Raw genomic sequence first — 25,420 nt, 5'->3', positions numbered from 1 at the left:
CATCCATTTTTCCATTAGTGCATCTCTTGTCTTAATTTCCACAGTGGCTTGTTTGTTATATCTTATGTAGCATAAAGAGAAAAAAAAAAAACATGCACACTTCTGGAGAGCTACATTTATTTATGACGAGTGTGTAGGAGGGTTGATCTTGTGTCGTTAGCCTTTGATATCATTCAATCAACACTGAGTGAGTGGGATGGAAATGAAAGGAGGGTGTGTGTTTTTTTTTCTACCTCATCTTTTAAGCCTGTCCAAATCTGGCATTTTCGGGGCATTTAGAGCAGCTGGTCGCCTCGTGCAATCTCGCTGATGCTCATCTTGGTGTGCTTCTTATTGATGCACTGCTTTATGTGGCAACTTCACGTCCTTTCATGTACATCATAAAGAAGATTATATGGAGGTGGAACTGATATAAGATTAGAACTCCTACGATCAGGGCACACAACTGGAAAAAAAAAATCTTCTTTTATAGACCACCAATAGAAATTTTAAGATTTAAATTGAAGAAAAATGTTTTGTTGCTACGTTTAGTCCATCTATGTCTGCATTTGATCCCATAGCTAAGGCCTTTTCTGCAGCCGCTATCACTGCAAAGAGCGGACCCTCAAAAATCAGCAGCGTCTTGGCGCCGGAGCGACGGCGACCCTCTCGCCTCGCCTCGGAGGTTTGCATACAGAAGAAGAGCTTATCCTCTTAATAAATAAACCTGGAACCTAAAATCACAGGAACACAGGAGGGATCATTGCCGCACAGCCCTGCACTCCTCTCCGTCAGAGAGGGATTATCCCTTTCACTTGGTGCGCACGTCGCTAATTTCTTCTGCCAGGTTCAACTCCCAGAATGCACCAGGGAGATTGGCTGTCTCGGCTTCTTTTCTTTTCTTCCTTTCTCCCCCCCTCTCCTCGTTGCCAGTCCTCCTTCACTCCTCTCCTCCCCTCCATACCTGGCTCCCTGACTTGTTTTATCTCCCTGCTGGTGGGAACACAAACCCCAGTGTTTCTTTCTCCTCATCCTCTTCTTTGATGATGTTTTACAAATTCACTTGGCAGGCTACAGAACCGTATTCCCCGGGACTTCAGGCTTGCACGCATGTGCCTAAAAACAAGATTAAGGTGCACACCTCTCGTAAAACAGGTGTTGTCAGCATCTAACAGGTTGAAATTTCTCCTTTTCTCACCTGATGCAATCCTCATTATGCCTCACTAGACAGTATGGGTCTTATATTTAGCAGCTTTTTGTTCAGAGGCATTAATTCATTTTACTCCTCTCATCATAAGTCGAGTAAAAAGTCAGACTTTGTTCTTAAAGGGATAGTTCAACATTTTGGCAAATTGGCCCATTGCCATAATCGCTATAGTCATAGCAGTAGGTTCATTACCTTTAATTGTAGGTGTAAGCTATTTTCAGTACGGCGGAGCGCAGCAGCTAGCTGCTCAGAGCTACGCTATGGAGGCTAAGGGAATTTCTTGGTTTCCCTCATTAAACTCATCAAATTCAACATGCCAAAACTCCACAGCGCTTTTGTAGACAAGTTGTGACCTGCACAACCACCACGCTATGAGATAATGACGGAACGATACGAAACGGAGCCGTTTTCGAGGTAAATACAGGGTAAATACGGAGACTGCTTGCTGAAAAACTGTCCCTGAACGTAACGCGCATCAGCGGTTTTGTATGAATTTACCTCGAAAACGGCTCCGTTTCGTATCGTTCCGTCATTATCTCATAGCGTGGTGGTTGTGCAGGTCACAACTTGTCTACAAAAGCGCTGTGGAGTTTTGGGATTTTGTATTTGATGAGTTTAATGAGGGAAACCAAGAAATTCCCTTAGCCTCCATAGCGTAGCTCTGAGCAGCCTGCTGCTGTGCTCCGCTGTACTAAAAATAGCTTACACCTACAATGAAAGGTAATGAACCTACTGCTATGACTATAGCAATTATGGCAATGGGCCAATTTGCCAAAATGTTGAACTATCCCTTTAAGGCTCACTCCATCACTATTTCACCCAGTACTCAGTCTGTTAAATACAGGCCATCCATCCATTTGTAGACCTCTTATTTGGGCATGTGCAGTCATTGTGAGTTTGACTGCACAAACCATGACATATATAGATAATAATGGAAACAAAAACACACCGTACTGTACTGTATGTTCACACCACCAGGCTTTTCTCTCCTCACCCTTCCAGATGTATGTATTTGTTTCCCTTTGTGTGTTTACTCAGCGCATCAAGTCAGTCTCTCACCTCCGGGTAATTCTCACACCTGCTGATGAATCCATAAGCCGGAGAATATACACGGTAGGTATTGTTGCGGCTTTCATGCTCGGTCAGCAAGTTCGGTGAGAAAGCAAATTGCAAGGATGAGTGAGGATAGAGAAATGTATGATAAGAGCCGTATAGCGTCATGGAGGAAACTCACTCCGTCCATCGAAAAACACTGATGATATTAATAAATTACAAGACTTCTTCAGGATCAACTTTTTTGTCCCACTTTTGGGGTTTTTAAGGCAAACAAAAGCATTAGTAGGACCCAAAGCAAGCCAGCAGGAGACAAAATACTGGTTTTAAAGTCATTAGAAGGACATTAAAGGAGAATTCCAGTTATTTTCTAAGCATGAATAGAGCCAGGTGCCACACATGTAGCACTGCTCTCTCATATTAACGGAGTTTATGCACACTCAGTGTTGTGTGGTAAAGCACTGGTGGATGTTGCAAAGCACGTGTAGTGATATTTTGAGCATCATAGAGGCCAAAGTCAAGTTCTGCCAATGTTCAACTGCAATGTGCAGCTAGCAGGAGGAGAGCTAAGTCCTGGCTGCACATATACTGTATTTCTCATGGGTCTTTTCCTATGGTAGCACTCGAGAACCTAGAGCTGTAGAGCGTTACTTAGAAAATGACTGGAATTATCCTTTAACACGACTTTGATTACATGCTAATGTTGCAGTCAGTGCCCTCAAGTGGCTACAAAAAGGAGCTGAGGTGGAAAAAATGAAGTATTGACGATCAAATCTCGAAGCTACTGTATATTTGGCAAAGTATAGATGTGATGAATTCTCCAGTTCCACTTCTTCTCAGTGTCACCTACAGCTGACCTGAGCCTCCTCCTCCTTCCTCACTCTGTCCCCCCACCTCCATCTTTGTAAACCTTGGCCCACGAACGCAAGCCGCATCACAAGTGTTGGCGCTGTCACCGGTCGTGGTTATCCCAGCTCCCTGGCCCTACTGCTGCTGCTGCTGCTGCTGCTGCTGCTGCTGAGCTGTTTGTTTAGGAATCTGGGCCCCGAAAATTGTATTCCATCGACCATGCTCGCTATCAACACACAATTATCTGGGTTAATCATGTGGAACTGTGGCAAATTCACCTGGGGCTCAGGAACTAATGACATTCGCGTCTGGCCCTGCTTTAGTGAAATGGCCCCGGCACCTGCAGCAGGAACACGGAGATTGCCAAAGAAAATTTGGTCTCATTTCGCCCTCCTCGACGCCGCCCCCTCCCCAGGTCCGACCCCTCCCCCTCTCTAAACCGCCGCCGCCGCCGCCCTTCCCCCCCTTTCCAATCTTTCTCTGTCTCTCTTCCCATTTCCATCCCACTTGGCTCTTAAATTTGTTAATCTTTCAGGTTTCCTCCTCTGCTCCTCCTTTTGTTTCTTCTCGCACCTTTCTCTTCTTGGCGAGAGAGGGACACCCACGGTGGCCAAGTCACACGCCCGCCCGCCCAATCACAACGTCGGTCTTCACGCCTCCTGTATAATCAGTATATTTCCAGCTCTGCTACCTGTGTAACACCTGAACAAGTATAGACGGTGGAGAAAAAAAAAAAAGCGAGGAGGTGATACAGAAAGACGAAGATGATATCTCGCAACAAATTCGTGACTTTGGTTCCGGACAGACAGTGACTTGTGTTCTCGCTGTATAATTAAGAAAGTGATTGAGTGCAGTCAGCAGGGTGTTGATGCTCTTTCTCCATCTCTTTCTCCCATGCTCCCTTTGTCTTCCCATCACACACACACACACTCACTCAATCATACACACGGCAGAGTCATTTCCACCAACTTAGAGGAAGTAGAGAGACTCAATGCTCATAATTATACATCAATACAAACATATGTTTCCCAATCACAGATGCCATCCATGTGTGAAATGGGTGTCACACCGTTGGAGGTCTCATTATTTGTGAAGTGTGTGTGCGCGCGTGCCTCAATACTTTGGATACCACCCACCCACCAGTCACAGCGACTGTGTAATATACCACCTCTGCTGATAATCTCAAGCAGGGCTTTTGCATGCTGAGCGCGCCGCACACCGGATCACATTCCCAGCCTTTCTACTTTGATACGACGTGCAAAATAAAAAACGTTCAATCCTCTGGGCGTGTGCTGGTCATTGTGGTTGGATTTATTATTCCACTGGACAACGAAGGGCTTTCCTTCTGCAACCTGCATGCTCCTCAGTGAGAAAAAAAATCCTCCCATTTCGTGTAAATCAAATGCTGGTACAGATACTTCTTTGTCACATGGCCATGCCCCTTAGGAGGCTTCAGGTTTGCTGTGTGAAATTTGGATGAAGATGCCAAACCTGGTCACATGTTGATCTCAAGTTTACTGGGTAGGGGCGACCGGGGATGGTTGTAAAAAGCATCACTTTCACCAATAAGGGATAACATTAGAGTTATATTATATGATCAATATCATGTGTACCCATCCCCAGGTGAATTTGCATGGCTGTATGAATTGTTTTATTAAGTGTCAACCACCTTTACTGGAATTTTCCATGGATTATGAGCTGCTTCTGACCTCCTGCCGAAGATTTCCATTCATACATGTAGCTACCAGAATACAGTATGTTAAGAAAGCTCTTCTAATAGGATCCACACCACTTCTTCAGGGATGAGGTTGTTTTTTTTTGTTTTGTTCATACTGAACCATAGGAAGATGCTTTAGTGTTGGAACATGCGCAATAAACTTACATAGATGCATATCTAGGTGGGTTGTAACAGTGGCACTCCTTGCATCTGACACCAAATAATGAATTCTGTGATATAGTTTGAGAAGGTCAAGGCATTGCTATTTGTTGTGGACAAATGAGGGTACTTTGTGTGAAAATCTGAGAGCCCTACCATGAACACTTGGTCAACTCTTGCTTCCTCTGTTTGCCTCAGACTCTACAAGTTATAGAAGCTGAAACAAAACGTGTTACAACCATCCCTGGTCTCCCCTACACCTCGTACCTCCAAAAAATGACCAGAGAGGTCGGATCTAAAGCCGTGCCTGTTCCTAATAAACTGAGAAGAGAGTGTAAGTTGCAGGTTATTGCCATTTGGAGCTGCCTCACTTGAGCTTTAAATAGCACCGTCTGCTCCTGTGTCTCGAATATGTTTGCACACAGACACATTTCTTTACACAGAAATGTATTCAAGGCCATGATTGCAGGGCTAATTGAAAAATGTTCACGAAAATAATCAAATTTAAAGCTTAAGAGTGCATTCGAGCCCACATAAGAAGCAACATCAGGGCACACACACACACACACACATACATGCACACAGGGAGCTTGTCTTGTTGCTGTGGAGTCCGTGACATGGTTTAACAGTCTCACAGGATCCATAAAACGCCCCCGAAGGCTTCATATAATCTCTCCTTTTTTCCTGCTTAATAGGAGATAATACAAGTGCGCACCCCGATGAATCAATATGCAACAGCAGCTTTAGTTTGATAATTAATACCAGTGTCGGAAATAGATTTGTGATTTGGCAGGGCAGGTCTGATATGACTCTGGTCTCCCCTCTCTTTCTCAACAGCCAAAGTCCCCGTTCCACTCCGTATCCACATGCCATTGAACTAATCTCATTCTTTTTTTTTCTCTCCCCCCTTTTCAATAGCGCTAATTCTTTGACTAAAGCCTGTTATCTCATTAAAGGCCCCGCGATGGGATTCGATGGCATCCTGACATCTGTATTCATTCCCCTCAAAATTAGTCCTGACACAAATTTAATGAAAAAACACTCAGAACAGTGGAGATTAGACATCATGCCAAGCATCACAGAAGGGAGGGGGGGTGGAGAGACAAAAAAAAATCATCTATTTAGTTTTGGTTACATTTTTGGAAGGGTGGATTAGCACTCCTCCTTTAGCAGCAATAACTCCACTGCTGAGACCTTTTACACACGTTTACACTCTTTTACACTCAATTCATCAGTCGCGTTGAGATATTGAGGAATGCAAGAGACTCCCCTGGTGCTATTTTGGGGGAGTCTGCAACACTCAGGCAGGTATTTTGGTACCAAGTGCTCTTAAGGTAAGAAATGCTGGGACAAGGCAAAGAGGCCCTCACCCCTGTACTGGCCCTCAGCAGATAAACTGAGTATGCATGGTAAGTGGATTCCTGCTCCCACCTAACTTCCCACCCCTCCTGTCTTATTCCACTACCAGCCTCAACCAACCACCCTCCATCCCTCCTCCTCCTCCTCTTCCTCCTCCTCTCCTTTCCTGCGCCATCACCCTCGTCAAAAGCCTGTGTCGGTTGCAGTGCTGATAATTCCCTCTGTTTGGGAAAAAAAAGGAAGATGAAAGCGTTCATGGATGAAAGAAACTTGGATTTAATCTTTCTCGCCGTCTTCCGCTCTCTCTTCCAGTACACGGTGTTGATCGTTTTCCTCGGGAAAAGGCAAGAGGGAAGAGGCAAAGAGAAGGAGGCTGGAGGGAAATAAGTGGGAATGGGAAGGGAGCGAGGCGGGGAGGAGAGAGGGGAGAAAATGGGAGCAGGGTTAAGCCCATTTAGAGCCACCGAGCCCAGGTGAGGCGAGGTTGTGGGTTAGTTCAATAGAATCAGTTCACCCTTCTGAATGTACACATAGTGACCTGAGAGAGGCCACAGATAAAGGGAAAAAAAGCCATCGTTTCCACCTGCGCCTCGCCACGATAAGCCCCCAGGTGTCTGTAGTCACAAGGTAAGAGATAGAGAGACTACAGGATGGACTGAGGAGCTGAGAGAGAGGGCACAGTCGACTGGATGGAGGAGGGATATTCACTCATCAGACCAAACCAGACAAAGAATAAGCGCTCTCATTTTTCTCCTGATGGCAGATACAGAAGCTCTGGCTTTGACTTTCATACACATTTAAAAACACAATCCACTAGATTTTAATGTGAAAATGCAGATATTGTGCATTTGGATCAGATCCATCATATCAGTCGGGAATATAATGAAGTTTATAGAGCTTAAATGCAACATTTCCAACAGCATCTGATGCAAAAACTGGCCTGCTTACATACAGTAAAGCTTCATTAAAAATCGTAATATTAGTAATATCTGGGCAATTGGGCAATGTTCTGTGCATTTAAAGGGACAACAAGGAGTTTTGGAAAAGCAAAGCGTTTTCACACTACATTTATGAGCCTCCGCGCGCACCATGAAATTCTTTGACCGGCGCAAGACGGACTCATGTTTTCATTCATCAAGAATTAAAGTCAGAGGTTCAAAGACGATCACATACCGTCGTAGTTCCGACCATAGCTGGCGATTCGGCGGCGTTATTCTCATGACTCGCCGCGAAACCGAAAGTAAGGAAACGCTGGTCGGCTCGACCAGCATCTCCGCCACCACTGATAATAACAAAATAACGATAGAGACAAAACGATATATTTATCGAAAATGGAACCATTAACAAGTGTGGGTAGCGGAGATTCATCCACATTAACGTGAGACTTTTTTATAACCAAATAGAAACTCCTTGTTGTCCCTTTAAGTGAAGCAAAACAACCACTGTTCTTGTAATTTGGTTTATATTGGTGCTATGATGACTCCTGCATCAAACTCTGCAGGCTACTCCACTAATCCACTGTCTATTTGATATAAACCACACATATTCTCCTCACTATACTGAGTTTCCTCCAGTGTGGTCGTTGTGTATTTCTGCGTCATCCTGCTCTCTCTCTTTAAAAGAGGCAGCACAAGGTTGCAGGAAGACTCTGTGATGCAGCTGCTACGCCTTGAGTTTTCTTGTTGCGCTCAGCGAGTCTGGCAGCGCGGCACTGGGCCACAGAGCTCATTATCCTCCATCCACTGACCTGGCCTGAATAGATGGAGAGGAAAGGTGGAAGGAGCCCAAGACAGACACATGAGGAGGGGAAGGTGTAAAGAGGAGGACCCGACAGTGGATGTTAGAAATCCAATCACCTGTGACTGACTCACTTCAATGGGGAGAAAAGAATAAGGCAAATTAAAGAAAAGATGAAGTGGAGAATAAAAGGAGGAAGAGAAGCTCTTATTCTTTGCCCTAACACCCAGAGAACATTCACTGCCATAATAGCATCCATTATATAACTTTATACTTTCCATAATTGCTCATTTAAGATATTGACCTGCGGTAATTTGAAATCTTTGAAATGTAGACAATAGGTTGCACGACTTCAACTCTTGTTCTTAAATTCAATTTCCATCGTCCTCTTTTGTAAATCACGGCTCTTAAAGGCCGTTGTTATATCGAGGATGACACATCTGCTGCTCTCCATCTTTTGACTTTCCCTCAAATTGTTGTTAAAAGAACATGGTTGGCCGGAGGACACCCGCATCCTCCCAGGAGGAGGACGATAGTGGAGGTGTGGGGGTGTTTTGCGGTTTCGTAGCCCCCAGCTCCGCAGCCCCACTTTTGCCAGCCGGGCGGTGCAAGGGGGAGCCCATATGGCAAGCCGAGCATGGCTCCGGCCAGCCTGGGCTCATATGTATGGAAAACACAAGGTCTGGAGAGGGAAGTCACAGGGGGGGTCATGCTAGTCAGAGAGGCAGCCCGAGGTCCTGGTGCAGGTTAGAAGGTCTTGGTTCAGGAGAAGAGGCTAATTTCTTCTACTTGGCTGAGCAAAGGCCTGAATAATTGCGCCCCCTGGGTTGGCCTCCGGGTAATGTGGAGGTAGAGCACACAGAGGAGAGCGAGCAGGGGGGGGGGGGGATCAGGAGAAGTGGTGGGATAAGGTTGCATCCACCTTTTAATGGATGCTCAGTATGTTTTATTTTATGTCACGAACACAGAAACATCCTCTTACATTATTATTTCTGTTTTATACCACACAGTGCTTAAAGCAGAGGGACTGTTTGCATACATAAACCTGGGCCTGCCCACATGCACATTACAGAGACATACACACATACAGTTCACATCAAGCTAATTCAAATGTGCAATGTCTGTGAGCTGTATGACTTAAAGCTGCTGTTTCTTTATTGTTTTGGACAAGCTGCAAAGCAAACATCAGCACATAATTACCAATGGTGAATAGGTAGATAACTTAGGAAAAGTTGGCTACATTCAACCTCCATTCCGTTAGGCACTATTTGGTGTTGGTTTGGAACCAGTACGAAAAATAATAATAATAAAAGAATGTATGAAATGAATTTGTGTACTCTGAAGGCTTCATGCCAACTGAAACTCATCGTTTCAGATTTACAACCTTGGTATCATTGTTGTAATCATTTGCACGTTGCTGCGCATTTCAAGCCGTCTGCACATTTGCAGATTTACAACAATAACAGATTTGGGGTGCCATATAGCGGGCACCCCAAAAACAGAGGCTATAGTCTTCGTTGCAGCCGGCCCTGTGGCTCTTTGCTGTGTGTCATTCCTCCTCTCTATCTCCCCATTTCTTCTCCTTTTCTCCTCCAACTATTGTCAATTAAAGGTGAAAAAACCCACAAAAAATACTTGCAAAAAAAAAAAAAAAGAATAAATTGAAAACATTTAAAAACAGACAGAAATTGTCTCCACCCCCTAAAATACTACAAATGTAACATGCAAGTCAAAGAAATAAATGAAACTTTGTGATTAATGCCTTTAAAAAGACATAACAGTCGTGTCTTCAAGTCCGTGTCTTTGTTGCCCCTGTGGTAATTGTTGCAGACAGCTCTATCTACTGAGGACAAAGCCCCCAGTGTGATGATGTGGCCACTGGTGCTGAGTGTATGAGTCCAGAGCTGACAGCTACAGCGGCCACCACATCCTCCGCTGGAGCTCAGTAATGAACCTGCCACCGTCCCGGCTCTCGCAAGATTGAAACCCCGGCGATATGACCGGATCTCCTCACATTCACTGTGGAAGTCAAGATCACCCCTTTAAAAAAAAAAAAAGCCAATGACTGAGGCAGAGGAAGAGGGAGAGGAGGTGACAGAGATGTTTAAACACAGTGAGGGCCAGGGAAGCGAATGTGACATGCTCAGGTGTAATTATATTCACCTTGTTCACAGCGGAGATTAAGAGGAGAAGGTATGGAGAGGTGCAGGAGCGTCAGACATGAAAGAATATTGAAAGACTCGCTGATGAGCAGTGTCAACTACCCCCCCACCCCCCTCCTTTTCCTCCCCTTTCTCTCCCTTTTGTCACTGTATCATCTCAGGGTCTCGCATCTGTTTGCCTTTTCCAATTATCAAGGTGTGACTGTGTGCTTCCACCCCAACCCCCACCCCCACCACCGCCACCCACCCCCCCACCCCCCCCAAAAAAAACATAATGTGAACTGTACTGATCTTGAGATAAACAAAAAAAAATCATTTTCCTTTTGTTTGCAGGGGGAAAATTACAGTTGAATTAATTATCACCTCGAACATTTCCCTCCAGGCTCCATGCGCGGGGGCTAATCTGATGCAAACACTGCAACTTCGGCTTTTTATATTGTTGGACATCAACGTAAGGATTTATGATAAAGTGGTTTTTGTGAGATTAGAAACAGCATCCAATATATTATCCTGAGACAACACTGCCCTCTGGTGGCTGTTGTGCTTTTTACAGACGCCCCCTGAAGTGGCCGTCCTGTCAGAAAATGGATTATGACAGTCTAATTTATTATCATCTCCATCCCTGTGACCCCCGCATGTCAGCGCTTCAACCTGCTGTCCTAATGACAGGCAGGCCCGGTCACACTCAATCTACTCAACCCTCCAGCAGGCGCAGCCTTCTCCTCTCCACTTTTGTCAAAGCTGATTTATCAGTCATGATAAAACAGCAGATTGAGAGTATTGGAGTATTAATCTCAAAGGGATCTGTTAAATTGATTAGAAGAATCCTTTTATAATGAACAATTTCTAATCAAGGATTCCAATTATCATCGCTGATGGAAGTATCAGGCAGGTGGTTTGGTTTTACAGACGGTTTCAGCTTCTTTGGGATGTGGTGGTTTTGGTTTGGAGGCCCTGAGGACTTAAAGCAGAAGTAAGCGATCCGGTGGTTTTGGCTAACTTCCTGTCAGCAGATGGAGTTAGCAGTCCCCGCCCTCGTCCCTACGTCACCACATTCACGCGCATCCCTTGGCTGCACACACAGAGAGGACCGCCCCTTTATGCCGTTCTCTCTCCTCATTGGATAAAGGTTGTAGGATACAAGGAAAGTTTTCTCCTCAGCTTACAGCAGAGCAGAGTGACTGACAGACCCGTGTCCTGGACCCAGGTCAGATACATCAGCAGCACGGCCAGCAGACTCAGGCCTGACACACAGGGACACGGTCGCTACGGTTACAGGCATCAGGCCAAACTGTCACATCCTTCAGCTGCTAAATATTTGCCCAGCTTGGCTCAGAGTGAGAGGTTTATGAAATGTTATGGGTTTTTTGGGGGGGGTATTTTCTTGATTTCTGGCAGCAATCTGATAATGAATTATGGGTAATATTTGCTCCTGTGCATTAACACGCCGCCCCGGTGTCTACTGTAGCATCAGGTCATCTGGATTTTCTGTTTTAGAAATTTAAACATCTCTCCAAACTTTGAAGCCTAAACTTTATTTAAGTCAATGTTTTGTGCATTTGCTTCTCCCCCACTATTAAATCCTTTCTTATTGACTGTTTGCTGTTTATTCTTGCTTTGTCGTCGCCGTCGTATTGTCCTCACTCTGCAGGGCTGCAGCTGGAAACCTGTGTTTTAGCTGAGCCAGTTCCACAGCAGGTGATGTTTTCTTTGCTGCTTTTACAGCTGAAGAATAATTTATGTCGCTCACACAACGACAATTAAAAAACACACAAAACTGTTTCATTTCTTATAATTTGTTTTTTCTGGTGGCTGGAAGCAACTTTTCAACAAATGCAAACTTATTTTTGCAGAAACTTTTATAAACAAGGCTATGATTTACATTTAATTGTCGCATTACTGCAGAGACAGCCTGGGCCTTTAATCTGTCTGGGTCTGCACTCCGCAGTGTCTCACACATGGAGAATGCTTTCTAGCAAACGTTGGCCTGAGTGAAGTTTCTGTGTGCGTGCATGTGTGTGATTTCTGCACAGTGACAGCGATCACATCCTGATGCTTTGGCAGCCGCGACACAACAGATGCCTGATCTGCTGAGACGGGAGGTATTGATTATAGATGATGGCAGATTGCTGTCAACGTCCCAACAAGCTTCTCTCTGAGAAAATGTTCCCACACTTTGCTCAAGTGAGAAAAAAAAGGTTCAGTTTGAACTTTTAAACATCACAGAGAAAAATGACTTCACCCCCAACTCTCTCACTCACACACACACACACACACACACACACACACACACAACGGTCAAACATGTGCTCCTGCAAACAGAGGCTTTTTAAAAGCAGCAGCTGAAGGTGATGATCCTAGACGAGCGAGCAGCACCTGATCAGGCCTGAGAACAGGTGTGGGACTATTTTATTTCAATTAAAGCAGAAGTAAGCAGAATGTTTGTGTTAATATAAGTCTTAAATAGTTCTATCTTCCGACAGCAATCACTTACATAGAGTGTTTGGTCTGAAACATGGGTCTGTCAGTCACTCTGCTCTGCTGTAAGCCGAGGAGAAAACTTTCCTTGTATCCTACAACCTTTATCCAATGAGGAGAGAGAGCGGCATAAAGGGGCGGTCCTCTCTGTGTGTGCAGCCAAGGGATGCGCGTGAATGTGGTGACGTAGGGACGAGGGCGGGGACTGCTAACTCCATCGGCTGACAGGAAGTTAGCCAAAACCACCGGATCACTTACTTCTGCTTTAAAGAGCAACTTTTCTTGTCTTTGTTACTGTTTAAGCTAAATTACATCTAAAAAAAAAAAAAAAAAGGAAAAATAAATATTGGAACAAAAAAATTGCCTCCAAGCCATTAATTCATTTAATTAAATGCAGTGCACTTATTCTAATTTTCCACACAATTAAATGGCATGTATTCACTTTAGATAACTCTGTTCCATTATTTAAAAATAAAAACACTGGTACAATACACTCACTCTTGTTTGACCCAACTGACAAAATATTATGGAGAAATAAAAGGAAACATTTTGTCACATTTCTTGTGATTTTTTTTTTTTTGTATAGAGTAAACAGCAACCTCATAACACATTGTTGTCATCACTATATCTGATTCTGGATAAACAGGGATGTGATTATTTTATTCAATAGTTAATCTTATTTTGAACCTTAATATTAACATCTAAGATGATGTAATTAGATTTCTTGTGAGGAGAAGTCACATAAAAGAAGGTTCCAGGTGATATTCATCATGGGTTTCAGCCACTTCAACACTCACCTGGAACCAATCAGAATCCATGAGGCCTAATGAGCGAAGCTGACAGCAGAGTCTCAGCATGTAAATAAACTGGTGTCACAACCCTAACCTCTAACCCTAACCACAATCAGAAGTGTAAGGTAACCAAGGCAATTGCAAAGTATTCATCCAAAGCTAGTCAGCATAAATCGCCGATTTCCATGCAAAATGTGCGAAATATGCGCATTTTCGTTGCAAAATCAAATATATCTTAGCAGAAAGTTGAAAAATGTTGCCTTTCACACAAGAGCAGCCATTTTCCTTCTGTTGCCTTGGGAACTTTATGAAGTGACGTCATCAGAAACCCAGCGAAGAAGACATGATGATGAACCTTAGGAATCGAAATCGAATCGATTCAGGAAATTGGGCACAATACCCAGCTCTACTGGGGTGGAGGTGGGGCAGAAAATAGGATACCGCTGAGAGATGCTGCTGTGTCATAGACGAGCAAAGAGGACGATGGGTAAAACGCCCATCTTAAATAGACCGCCAGATTGAGAGGGTGTGTGTAGATGTCATGAGAGTGAAGCAGCGCAGCTCGAGTTGGCTGCCTGAATTAGCTCGCAGGCTTCGCTCCATTTTTGACAACTAGCCTACGTCAACATTTTGTAAACTGCCATAGTCAGAAAATGTGTCTCTTAACTAGCCGTTTTAATTTCACCTGGTTTATTCACCAGCCGGGTGATTTGAATATTCAAGCCATCGCTCCCATGTTACTAACATTACTTTTAGACATCAAAGTAGGCCTACCATGTGAAGTAGCAGAAATGAGCATAATACTGTAGCCTATGTCCCCTTTAAAGGGACAACGAGGAGTTTCTATTCGGTTATAAAAAAGTCTCACGTTAATGTGGATGAATCTCCGCTACCCACACTTGTTAATGGGCCCATTTTCGATAAATATATCGTTCTGTCTCTATCGTTATTTTGTTATTATTAGTGGTAGCGGTGGCGTTTCCTTACTTTCGGTTTCGCAACGAGTCATGAGAATAACGCAGCTGAATCGCCATTTATGGTCGGAACTACGATGGTATGTGATCGTCTTTGAACCTCTGACTTTAATTCTTGATGAATGAAAACATGAGTCCGTCGCGGCGGTCAAAAGAATTTCACGGTGCGGAGGCTCATAAATGTAGTGTGAAAACGCTTCACTTTTCCAAAACTCCTCGTTGTCCCTTTAAAATGCATGATTCCTTACCGCCATAAAGGGCCTTTCACACCGAACGCGGCAGGCGGCGGAAGGCGGCAGCAAACCCATTCATTGTGTACGTGCTACCGCGGCGCACCGGCGAACGGCTCTGCGCCGAGCTGAGCGGCACGCGAGGTGGGCGCATGCCGCGGCGGCGCGCTGCGCCCGAATTAAAAAATGTTTAGGGGCCGTGTCCACCGGACGCGCTTTCAGCTCTGACAGCGCTCTCAGCGCTGCTTTCCCAGCGCTTAGCGCGCTCTCTCTCCCTCGTCAGAACGCCGCTGTTGCTAGGTTACAAAACGAGTCCTCTGACACTTCCGTGTTCCGGCCTTGTTTAATGTAAACACTACAACGAGTGTCAGAAATACACAATAGCATTAGCAGCAGCTTTTGACATGGACCCTGAAGTCGGCCTACCTTCAATACAAGTGTGGGTCATGATATAAACCGAGCCACGTCTCCGGTTGTGTTGCTGTCGGTAACGTAAGTCCCGCCCCTTCTTGATTCTGATTGGTCAGTGCGGGGAAAAGTGACATTGACGAGCGTAGCGCTGTTCTAAAAGTTGAACAGATTTCAACTCGAAGCGCTCTGAGCGCCGCGACAAAAAGAAGCAAGCGCCGAGGGCGTTTTACCGCCGAGGGCGCTGAGCGCTGTGAGCGCCCAACTCAATAGGGTTTGAATGTAAAATAGACGCCCAGAGCGCTGAAAACGCGTCTGGTGGACACAGCCCCTTAATCTGGGCGCAGCGCGCTGTGACGACATCTCGGCGCGTCCAATAGGAGAGGATGTAGTGGAGTCTGAAAAAAAATCAGCCACTTGCAGAGAGAAAACAAACGACCAGACGTTCAGTTAAAGTGACGGGATGCATGAAGTGAGTTGTCATCCTCCTGAGGATCAGACCAACTCTCTCTAACAGGCTGTTAAACTGCTCCCTGCTCAGCCTGACGCTAACGTTCACCTGGAAGCGGTCGTTTTGTAGCTCCTGGCGAACATATCTTTGCATATACCCCCCCAAATCCTGTCTTGTTTGTTCGGTTGCTCAGCAACTCGCGCCATATGTGTACGCGCTGCCGCCCTGCTCTGCGCCTGTCTGCGCTGTACCTCGCGGTGGGCGCAGCGCATACCGCGTTCGGTGTGAAAGGCCCTTTACAGAGCTTGTGATCCGTCAGTGTGGCGGGACAGGTGATGAGAAACATGCCCACGATGACAGCGGCCACGCCTGAGACGAAGAAGGTGCTCCACAAAGTCCTAAAAACTGACAGACCAGGAGGAAATTAAACTTTGTGATTATGAAAAATCATAATGCATTGTCACATAAAGATTGAATCCCTAATACAAACCAATGGCAGAGAAATGCTCATAGGGTTCTTGAGGTAAACTGTGTGGCTCCACCCACTGGCGCACTGATAGGGAGAGGAAAGCAGCCTGGCACACCTTCGACTGTGGCCGATTTGCTGAGAGTTAAAGTAAAAAAAAGATTTTTCTGCATTGTTTTCATGTTTCATTGCATCATTTGAAAATTAAAACCACATAGTTTAAGTTCTCACCAATCCAAAAATTCCTCGGAGGGAATTCATGGGATATGACCGTGAAGGAGCAATGCCACAACAAACCCTGGTGAAAGACCCTCATACTGTTCACAGCCTGGTGAAGGAGAAAAGAAAAAGTCATAAACATGTGTGCAACTGCACACACTGGAGAGCTGCAACAGAGGAGAAAACAGTGTAACTGATGGGGCCATGTCCATAAAATGGAGCAACTCTGACCTCTGCAGGTCATGTCTTCTCCTGAGGCAAATAACCTACTACTGTAGGTCAGATAAGATGTAAAATATACACATTTTTCTAATTCACCTTTGATTGAGTTTCTCTGTAGTTAGTTCATTATTGAATTTGAGGACATTTCATGACCATTCAGTATCAAGGCAATAGATTCTGTGACATTTCTGTGGGTAAAGTTGTCTTTTTTTAAATCATTTCACTACATTTCTAATTTGTTCTGTTTCTCTATTTGCTTCTCGTGCAGTTTTAATGTCCTTACACTCATCAGTTGATGTGTGGATAAACTTACTCCTGCACTCTCTACGGACACTTACCCCTCGTCCGTCCTCTGGTTGGCTGCAGGACTCGGCGGCCAGCAGCCAGTACTCTGTCCCATAGGATATCAGCATGAAGAAGAGGCCCAGCAGCAGACATCTCTCAGTCTGTCCCACTCTTCTGCTTCTCCTCTTTTTACATTATCTTCCACTACCTTTAATTACTTTGCACTGCACTTTAATGCTCAGATATAAAGAAAAGATTCTGATTTACTACATCCATGCGACAAAGAAGCTCCCATTACGACACACACCTCTGCACAGTGTTTCAAATGAAAATATACAACAGGTAGTTCCGACCAAGCAATCTGATTGGTCAACAAGACATTTAGAACATGGTAACCATCCATGGATTCTTATTTTTATTATTTTAGAAACATTATGTTACTTGTGAAAATAAATAACAAACTAAAATCAACATGTAGAGTGTTCCTGTCAGCTGCCAAACTCAAATTTTAGAACAATTAATTTTTTTTTTAGTGAATGTGCTGTAAAGTGCCCCGTTTTCAGAGAGACACTATAGTTGTAACCGCCGTGAAAATAAAATATGGCCTGGAGCTGAATATTTCGTTGGATAAAACGGAAGATATCTCTATGTTTCTCTCTCTCTCTCTCTTTGGGCTTCTAAATAATCTGGAGTAATGGAAATGTTTGACTTTTCCCATCAACTGTGTCTGTGTGAGTTCATCATCTGGGACTTGAAAATCCTTTCTGTTGCTAGGTCGATACTAAATTTACAAATTTGAGAGCAAATTGTCCATCAAAATGAATATATTTTGATGATACATTTTATTTTGTTGGAAATAGTTGTATAATCGCAATATTATAATATTGCAACTTGCATCGTGTGTTGGTCAGTTGGAGAGGAGGATACGGTTACAGGGGATTCCATGTTCCCCATTTAACACAGAGGATGTGGCCTTCCCTCCAACCTAAACATAACCATGTAATTCCCAAAAAGTGAGACTGGAAGAAGACAAATTACACCTGTAGAAACATCTCCTTGGCATTTATTGGAATGCCAGCAGTGAAATCCAGATTTGGTACAGTACAAGGCTATCCAGTATAACTGAGATCTAGGCAACAGTGATGGTCCAACAACAGTCATTCAAAACTGCAAGTTCATATATTAATACGACTTCTTTTTTTCTTTTCTTTTCTTTTTTCTTCCCCCCTCCCAAAGACAGGTTGTTCCAGAGATGATTAATACAAATTAAAAAAAAAGGTCAAAGGAAAAAAAAAAGCTGGAGAGACAGAAGAAGAAGACAGGACAAGTCTCAGTGGAACCTGGAGAAAATCATTTGAACAGATTTATGATGTGAGGTTTTTTTTCCTTTAATGCCTGACTTGTTTTCATCTAAATTCAAATAAACATTTCCTCCAGGTAACTGATAGACATTAAAGAATTAATAAAAATAAAAAAAGACACCCACAAAGAAGAAAATCAGGAATGGTCAGTATCGTCTGATGATTGTTTTGTTTTTTCTTCTGTGTAACAATGTGTTTCATGTTTGCTCCGATCTGATGGCGTAGTGATCAATAAGGTGTTTGACTCTCTGATGTCTGTTTTTTTTCTTTAGAGTATTTAACATATAGCAAGAACCAACCCTTATACACAGAAGTGCATTTATATAGGACTCGTTGATTAATTACATATTACAACCCTGTGAGGAGAGAATAAGTACATAATACGAGGCACACAGAAATTAAAGATTCATCACCTATTATTAACCTACTTGCAGTAAACATTTTTATTTGAGGATCCTTTGGGCTGAGTCACCTCTTTCCTCTAATTTGCGAGGACACTGCCGCTTCTTTTGGCAAGTTTGTTTGGTCCACTGTCGCTCTATCCGAATGAACAGGTCTGTCGGAGCATCCGTGCAAAGGCTCATGGGACTTCCGCACAGCGTCGTGAGGTCTTGCGGGCGCTTCCTTCTCTTTTTTTTCGTCCGGTGTGTGGGGTTGGGGGGGCCTCCGCTGAACGCGCATCCCCGCGGCCGCCTAGGACATGACTCCGAATACGGGGTTGTGGCGGCAGATGCTCGGCCCGATCTCCTCGTAGTCCCGCTTAGTGTGGCACACTTGGTAAAACTCAGGCTGCAAAGACACAAATTACTTAATTACTATTTATTAGGGATGTAACGGATCTTGATTTTTGGGATTTTGCTGAATTCTGAATCCACTGTTCCTCCTCCCATCATCAGCCCACACAGTAAACACATTATAAATGTGCAAAGATCACACAGTGTGTTTTTTTGAACTGTAAAAAATAACAGGCAATAATAATAATATTTTGTATTGTATTTGAACAGAAAGCTCACACCCTTTCTCTCTCTCAATTAAACCTCAAGTCATTCAGTATACGAGCTTAAGAATTCTTTTCTCATTCAGAACAAGAAAGAAAAAGACCAAAAAGTGAAATTATTTCCACAGAGCAGAGAAAATATATGGCTGTAAGTATTATTGTATGTTAATTATGCCATGTTTACATGTTAACGTTAAAATAACAGCTGTTTATTGGCTTAAAATGATTTATGCTAATTCCCGTTAGCCAGTCTATGGTGTTTTCCATTCTATGTTAGCACCAAGCTTCCAGATTTTATATTTAGTTTGTGATAATGAGGAAGGCAGAATATCATTGTAATGAGCGTCATTATGTCAACATGCATAGGGAAAGCTTAGGATTCAGTTTGGTTGTTGTTCTAAGGTTCAGCAGAAACTGAACCCCATCAAAAAGCCCCAAATCCGGCCAAATCCGAAACTAAATCCTGTCTCCAGTACATCCCAACTATTTATATGTAATTAAAAAAGAAGAAAACAATGTGAGTGGTAAAATGTTTCCAAAAGTCTGAGGCAAGTTGCACATTTAAAGAAGCTGCAGGAGGAAAGATGTGTGTGTTGTTTTTGATACTTACAGTCGACGCCAGCATTGATCCTCCGAACCAGACGGCGTACCTCTGCATGTGATGAGTGACGACTTGAACATCAATGGGTTTGGGCTGAAAACACACAGAGATTCATACTCAAAAAAGAAAAATCAACATTTGCCAGATTCAGTGGCTGAGGGAAGTTGTACAGCTCCTTAAACTTGAGAAATTGAGATTCACAATACGCAGCTCCTCGGATAACTTTGAGGAAAATCTGGATAGCCCATCATAATGTGCTATCATAATTTTTTTTTTCCTTCATATTATGCAACTGCAAATGCAAATGTGTTTTGTTTTTTTCTTTTCCCTTTTTGTTACCATGTCTGTCCCTTTCTGTTGAGATGTTAATTTTTCTTTATACTGAAAAAGCCAATAAATCAACATTCAAGTGTATTTTTTATCCAGATCTGCTCTCCCTCCTCTTTCCTCACCTTCAACTTGCCGCCACTCAGCTCTTCGCTTATTTTCAGCCGTGCGTCCACGCTCCTCTTCAGGTCCCTCTGCAGGCGTCTGCCAAAGTCCCTGAACATGGTGGAGCCTCCGGAGAGCACGATGTTCTGCAACACAGGTTCACAGTCATGAAGATACACACACCTGAGCATTTGCACACGATATCGAGCATCGGTTGATGTGTGTGTGTGTGTGTGTGTGTGTGTGTGTGTGTGTGTGTGTGTGTGTGTGTGTGTGTGTGTGTGTGTGTGTGTGTACCTTGTACAGTGGACGCCGGACGTCGATGGGACAGTTCTGGATGACCTCGTCCACCACCTCCGAGATCGGCTGAGTGAAGTCTGGGTTGGCGAACTAGAAGAGGATAAAACATTTCTATTATTCACTGCTGCATCTTTTGCTGCTGCATCTATTGTTCCTTGGTGTCTTAATAGATCACAAGCTCTGCTGGAAATCTCACGTGAAATATTTGTGCTCCAAAGTATCCAGAAGTATTGGAATTCTGGGTAAAACTAGACATGTTTTAGATCAGAAGTCACTTCAAATGCTGTACTATGCACTCATTGATCCGTACTTATCTTACTGTGTTGAGGTATGGGGGAAACACATACCTCAACACACCTAAACACACCTAAACAACACATGGATCTACCATCCATTCTACCCTGAAAAGTTTTAGCATCTATTTTTGTGGTGTTAAAATGTGGAATAGACTAGATGAGGATATAAAAATGTGCAATAACTTAAAACAATTTAAAAGTAAGTACAAACATACACTCTTGGACAGCTATAAAGAACTTGACAGCTAATTTTATTCTTTTTATTTATAATCATGGTCTTATTTCATATTAAAGCAATATGTTTTTAATCTTCTGAATTGTATGGAACTACAGACGTACTTTATGACATGAATCACAATGTGGCGGGGGGGCTGAACTAGATAAGCTTTGCTTCCTTCAGCCCCTTCTCAAACTTGTACAGTATCATTATTGTTTTGTTTCTTGTTACATAGATTGTTTGTCTCTTGATGTGCTTGTTTGAGACAAATAAAAATCTAATCAAATCAGTCATGTGTAACCACGACGACGATAACAGCAGTGGTACCTCGGGGTGGAAGAAGATCTCTGGGCCCAGGAAGCGCTCGTAGCCCACGTCGATGCTGAACTCCTTCTTGCTGATGGCGTTCACGCCCGTGTACTGTTTGATCCACTTGGAGCCGTCTGTGTCGTACTTGTTGAACTCCTTGACAAGGTCGGGACACACGTAGCTGAACCGCTCCTGTACATGAAAAATAATTAAGTTTATTAATTAAATGTGTGCAATGACATCATTTTGTTATCTCTAATAATAATAATACATATTATTTATAAGCACTTTTACAAATGCAAAAAGATACTTTACACTTTTAAAACCATAAAATAAAGCAAAGTCTGAATGAAATAAAATTAAAAACAGCAATAAAACAGTATAAAACACACAAAATGATATATTAAAAGCAAATTTAAAGAAGTATGTTTAACCTCTGATACTCATTTATGCTCCTCATTGAGCTGCAGGTTTCTGCAGCTGCTCTGCCCTCTTGTGGACAAACTCAGCCGTGCATGAGAGCGATAAAAGAAAACAATATTATCTACTGAAGGTATCATTTCCTCCTATGGTTCCCTCTTTTTGCAGATTTAAGTACAGGAACAGAGCCTTTCTCAAATTGTAAAGAACTGAAACCATACACCAAATCTTCAAGGACTGTGTTTAACTTTTGGGTGGAGCTTCATCATGCAAAAAAGCTTGAGAAACATGTTCCTCCTGTCTTGTCAGTCGCCGGGCGGCAGCGCTTGAGGCCGGTGCAGAGCCGAGTACTGACCTTAACAGCTTTAGCCGTCTCCAGAGACTGCTCCGGAGGAATCCCCACCTCTCGCTCCCTCAGCAGCTGCTGGATGAAGTACGTGATGTCGCGGCCGGCGATGGGAATGTGCTTGATGCAGCTACCGATGACGTAGCCCTCGGCCTGGAACACAGAGATGATGAGTTTAGTTTATTTGTTTGTTTCATTCATGGAAAAACTAAAATAAAAACAGTTTAAATTAAAAAATCATGAATGAAAGGCAGCAGAGAGAAAGAGAGAGAGAGAGACTTTTGTAGTCTACTCCTTGTTTCCAAGAAATCCTTAAATATTTTTTATTTTTCATTTATTGTTTTGTTTTTTGTTTTTTTTATTTCATTTGATTGGTTATAATAGTTATCACTGTGTATTGTCTTGTCCTGTGTTGCTATATATGTTTGTTTTCAGGTCTTACACATTTTACACTTGTGTTGTTTATCACCTGCATTGCACTATAAATCTGTTTTGCCGGTTTTGCTCTTCTGATGGAATTTTATGTTGTGCTTTTCCATGGTTCCTGTGGCATTTTTCATGTATTTTTTTTTTTTTTTTTTCCCAGTGAAAATCTGTAAAACACATGGATCATCACACCAGCTTTTAACAGTGGATATCACATAAATTGACATCCGTGTTAAAAGCCAGCGTTAATAAATCCATGCGTTTACCGCAACTATGACAACGACTGAAAACCATGGAAACGGAAACGTACAATTCCACCAAACCGGCAAAACCGGCTTCCGGTTTTGACCATAGATGACGTCGGAAACTTGTGGATACTGTATATATAATGTAAAAGAAAAGAAAAGAAGGAAAAAAAAAGTGTCCAGTGTCTTGTGTGATTAAAATTTGTCAGGTCATGACCAGGTCATATTTCTCTATCATATTGGTTTTGTTTGTTTGTTTTGCAGACCCCCTCTGATGAAAATCGTGTTTTTTGTGCTTTTCACATGTTCCTGTGGCATTTTTCTGATGTTGGAGGACATATCAGCAGAAAAGGAAGTGCAAAATTGCATTTCTGAGTTTTTCTGCTGAAATGACTCTGGGGATAATAAACGGTAAACGCGCTGAATCGGTAATTGTACAGTGTCCAGCTGTCAAGTTTTGGATCAAGAATGAAGAAAAAGGCAAATAAGTGATGAGTAACCCCCCACCCACAACCCCACTCCTAAAAAAAAAAAGTGACACCCACCACTGGGATGACGTGTGTGACTCCGTCTCCGCTGTCGATCACGGTCCCCGTCAGCGTTCGCTCTCCCACCTGTCTGGACGTCCAGGAGGCAGCCAGCGCCAGGACAGCCTGATGCAGGAAGCACAAACATTGACTCAAAAGGATAACAGGCAATAAAGCATTAAAAAAAACAGTAAACAGTAGGATAATTATAGAGTGTGAAACCTAAAAAGAGGAAGTGCAGAAAAAAAAGAGGAAACAGTCTCATCTAATTCTGTCTGCAGTCAATCAGTCTGGTTTCAACACATTCAGCTGCTGTTTGCTCAGTGATTGATTGATTCACACTTTGACTTCTCTCTGGTGCTCGACTGTTTTGGACACGAACCTGAACAGCGATGTAGAGACCCGGGACGTTGAAGGACTCGAACATGATCTCTGCCGTGTACTCTCTGTTTTCCGGTGTGTTCAGTGGAGGCTCTGTCTGCAGAGGGACGACAAAAGAAAGATCTAAAAACACCGTTTGACACCTTTGGAGAAGCAGTCGTCTGCGTCTGTCTCTGTCTGTCTGTGTCTTACCAAAAGAAAGTAATGGTCTTCAGGTTCTGCCCGCAGATACTTGAAGATGACCTGCTCCATAAATCTCTCCATCAGGTCCCAGTCCTCCACGATCCCATGACGAATGGGCCACTGGGAGGGAGGAAAAGAGAAACAACGGTGTAAAGAAGTGACAGCATTGCACAATAAAACTGTCCACGTCTGGCTGAGCTCATCTCTCTGTTTACCTTTGTTGCATATGACGGTTTATCGATGGCTTCGTCCCCGATGAAGAAGTCCAGGTCGTCGACGCCCTTCATCATCCTGCGCTGGGCCTGGTCTCCCACCTTGGCCGACTCTTTGATTGCGATACCTGAAGACGCCGGAAAAAAATAATGTGCACACATTCATACAAACATTACAAACAACGTTTTTTTTCTCTGCAGTTGTTTTTGTTGCTTACATATAAAGGATCTTTGATAGCATTTATTTTTCTTTTCTGTTTATTATCTGATCAATTAATCAGCTGATCTATTGAAAACAATATTAAAACAGAGGCAGATCACTCCAAGTATTTTGATAAATCGACAATTTCTATAATTTCATGGGAGCAAATTCCTGATCTGGTGATTTCACACTGTACTTACATGAGGGTATGATGAACTGTGGTTCTGTGTTTCCTGCATAACCAAGCTTTGTGTACCTAAAACAAAGGAAGAAAAAAAAAGCAACATAAATGTTTAATTACAGTTCTTTCTCCCTCTGGTTTTAATGTTGTTTACTATAAATCATAGACACGTAACAGTCAAAATAATCTGCCTGATCTGCTTTTCTGATATGAGGATTATCCAGGAAGTAACATTAGCTTCAGCGGCTAACAGCAGCTAAGTGCACTGATTAAGCAGGGCTAGGGATAAAAGCACAGTAAGTAAAGCGATAGGACACTTTGTTGTCATGGATATGAACATTAAAACACTGTTTACAGACACTATAGTGATATAAAAGTGAGCAGACGCGGCGGAGCAGCGTCAGCAGCTCAGTCTGGGCAGACTGGGCGTTAGCTCCGTTTGACAGCGGCTCAATGGAAAAGCAGGCTAACGCTAACTAGCATCCGGCTCTGCCTCACTCACCCTGTGCCACAGTCCACAACACAAGCCGGCAGCCGACCAGCCATTGCTCGCTCTCCTTTAGTCTGCCCACGGGTGAATGTAGCACGCAGTCCGATTAAAGGAAGGGGATGTATCTCCGTGGGAACTCCGGCTCTGAGAAATAAATCGCAGTCGCCTGAATGAATCGCTCTCACGGCCGATTGCAGAGAACTTCCGGGTTCGGCGAGATTTTCTTCTAGTGCAGCGTCAGCAACTTCCAAGCCACAACACCGCCGCCCTGTGGAGGGAGACGGTCACTGCAGGCGGAGAGGTCATAATTATAGAAATCTATACAGGTGCATCTCCATCAATTAGAATATCATGGAAAAGTCCGTTTCCAGTAGCTGCAGTCAAAAAGCCCCAACCAAGAGAGTGCATGTAGATGGACATACTTTTCAGAAGGCTGACATTTCCATATTTTTTGTTGGTCTTTTGTATTTGACGTAGGCTACTGTATTTTAGATATAGCCTATTCATTAATTGTAAGCCATAATGATTACAATTCAATGAAATGTTTC

At 43.3% G+C, this 25,420-nt stretch overlaps 2 protein-coding genes across 2 annotated transcripts in view; both read right to left on the bottom strand.

Moving 5' to 3' along the window:
* The window catches only part of LOC146990648 (transmembrane protein 182-like), a 30,524-nt gene extending 13,648 nt beyond the window's left edge, over positions 1–16,876 (bottom strand). Inside the window, exons 1-4 of the mRNA XM_085804301.1 lie at positions 16,800–16,876; positions 16,252–16,348; positions 16,045–16,158; positions 15,806–15,959 (exon numbers count right to left, since the gene is read on the bottom strand). Coding sequence (XP_085660427.1) covers positions 15,806–15,959; positions 16,045–16,158; positions 16,252–16,348; positions 16,800–16,874 — 440 coding nt within the window. The 5' untranslated portion in view covers positions 16,875–16,876. The remainder of the gene's footprint in view (positions 1–15,805; positions 15,960–16,044; positions 16,159–16,251; positions 16,349–16,799) is intronic.
* Positions 16,877–17,791: 915 nt separating this feature from the next.
* LOC146990647 (actin-related protein 3) lies at positions 17,792–25,064 on the bottom strand. Its single transcript, XM_085796612.1, has 12 exons — positions 24,885–25,064; positions 24,402–24,457; positions 24,003–24,127; positions 23,797–23,907; positions 23,606–23,701; positions 23,242–23,349; positions 22,035–22,178; positions 21,278–21,451; positions 20,435–20,527; positions 20,158–20,283; positions 19,715–19,798; positions 17,792–18,896 (listed from the first exon to the last, which is right to left on the bottom strand). The coding sequence occupies exons 1-12, from the start codon at positions 24,926–24,928 to the stop codon at positions 18,801–18,803; spliced, it is 1,257 nt and encodes a 418-aa protein (XP_085652738.1). The 5' UTR covers positions 24,929–25,064; the 3' UTR covers positions 17,792–18,800.
* Positions 25,065–25,420: the final 356 nt, after the last annotated feature.

Source organism: Trachurus japonicus, chromosome 2 (genome assembly GCF_045865225.1).
Source record: "Trachurus japonicus isolate A0001 chromosome 2, Traja_1.0".
Lineage (NCBI taxonomy): Eukaryota > Metazoa > Chordata > Actinopteri > Carangiformes > Carangidae > Trachurus > Trachurus japonicus.
Note: the sequence above shows the minus strand (reverse complement) of the source record. Positions and strands in the feature narration are given on the sequence as shown.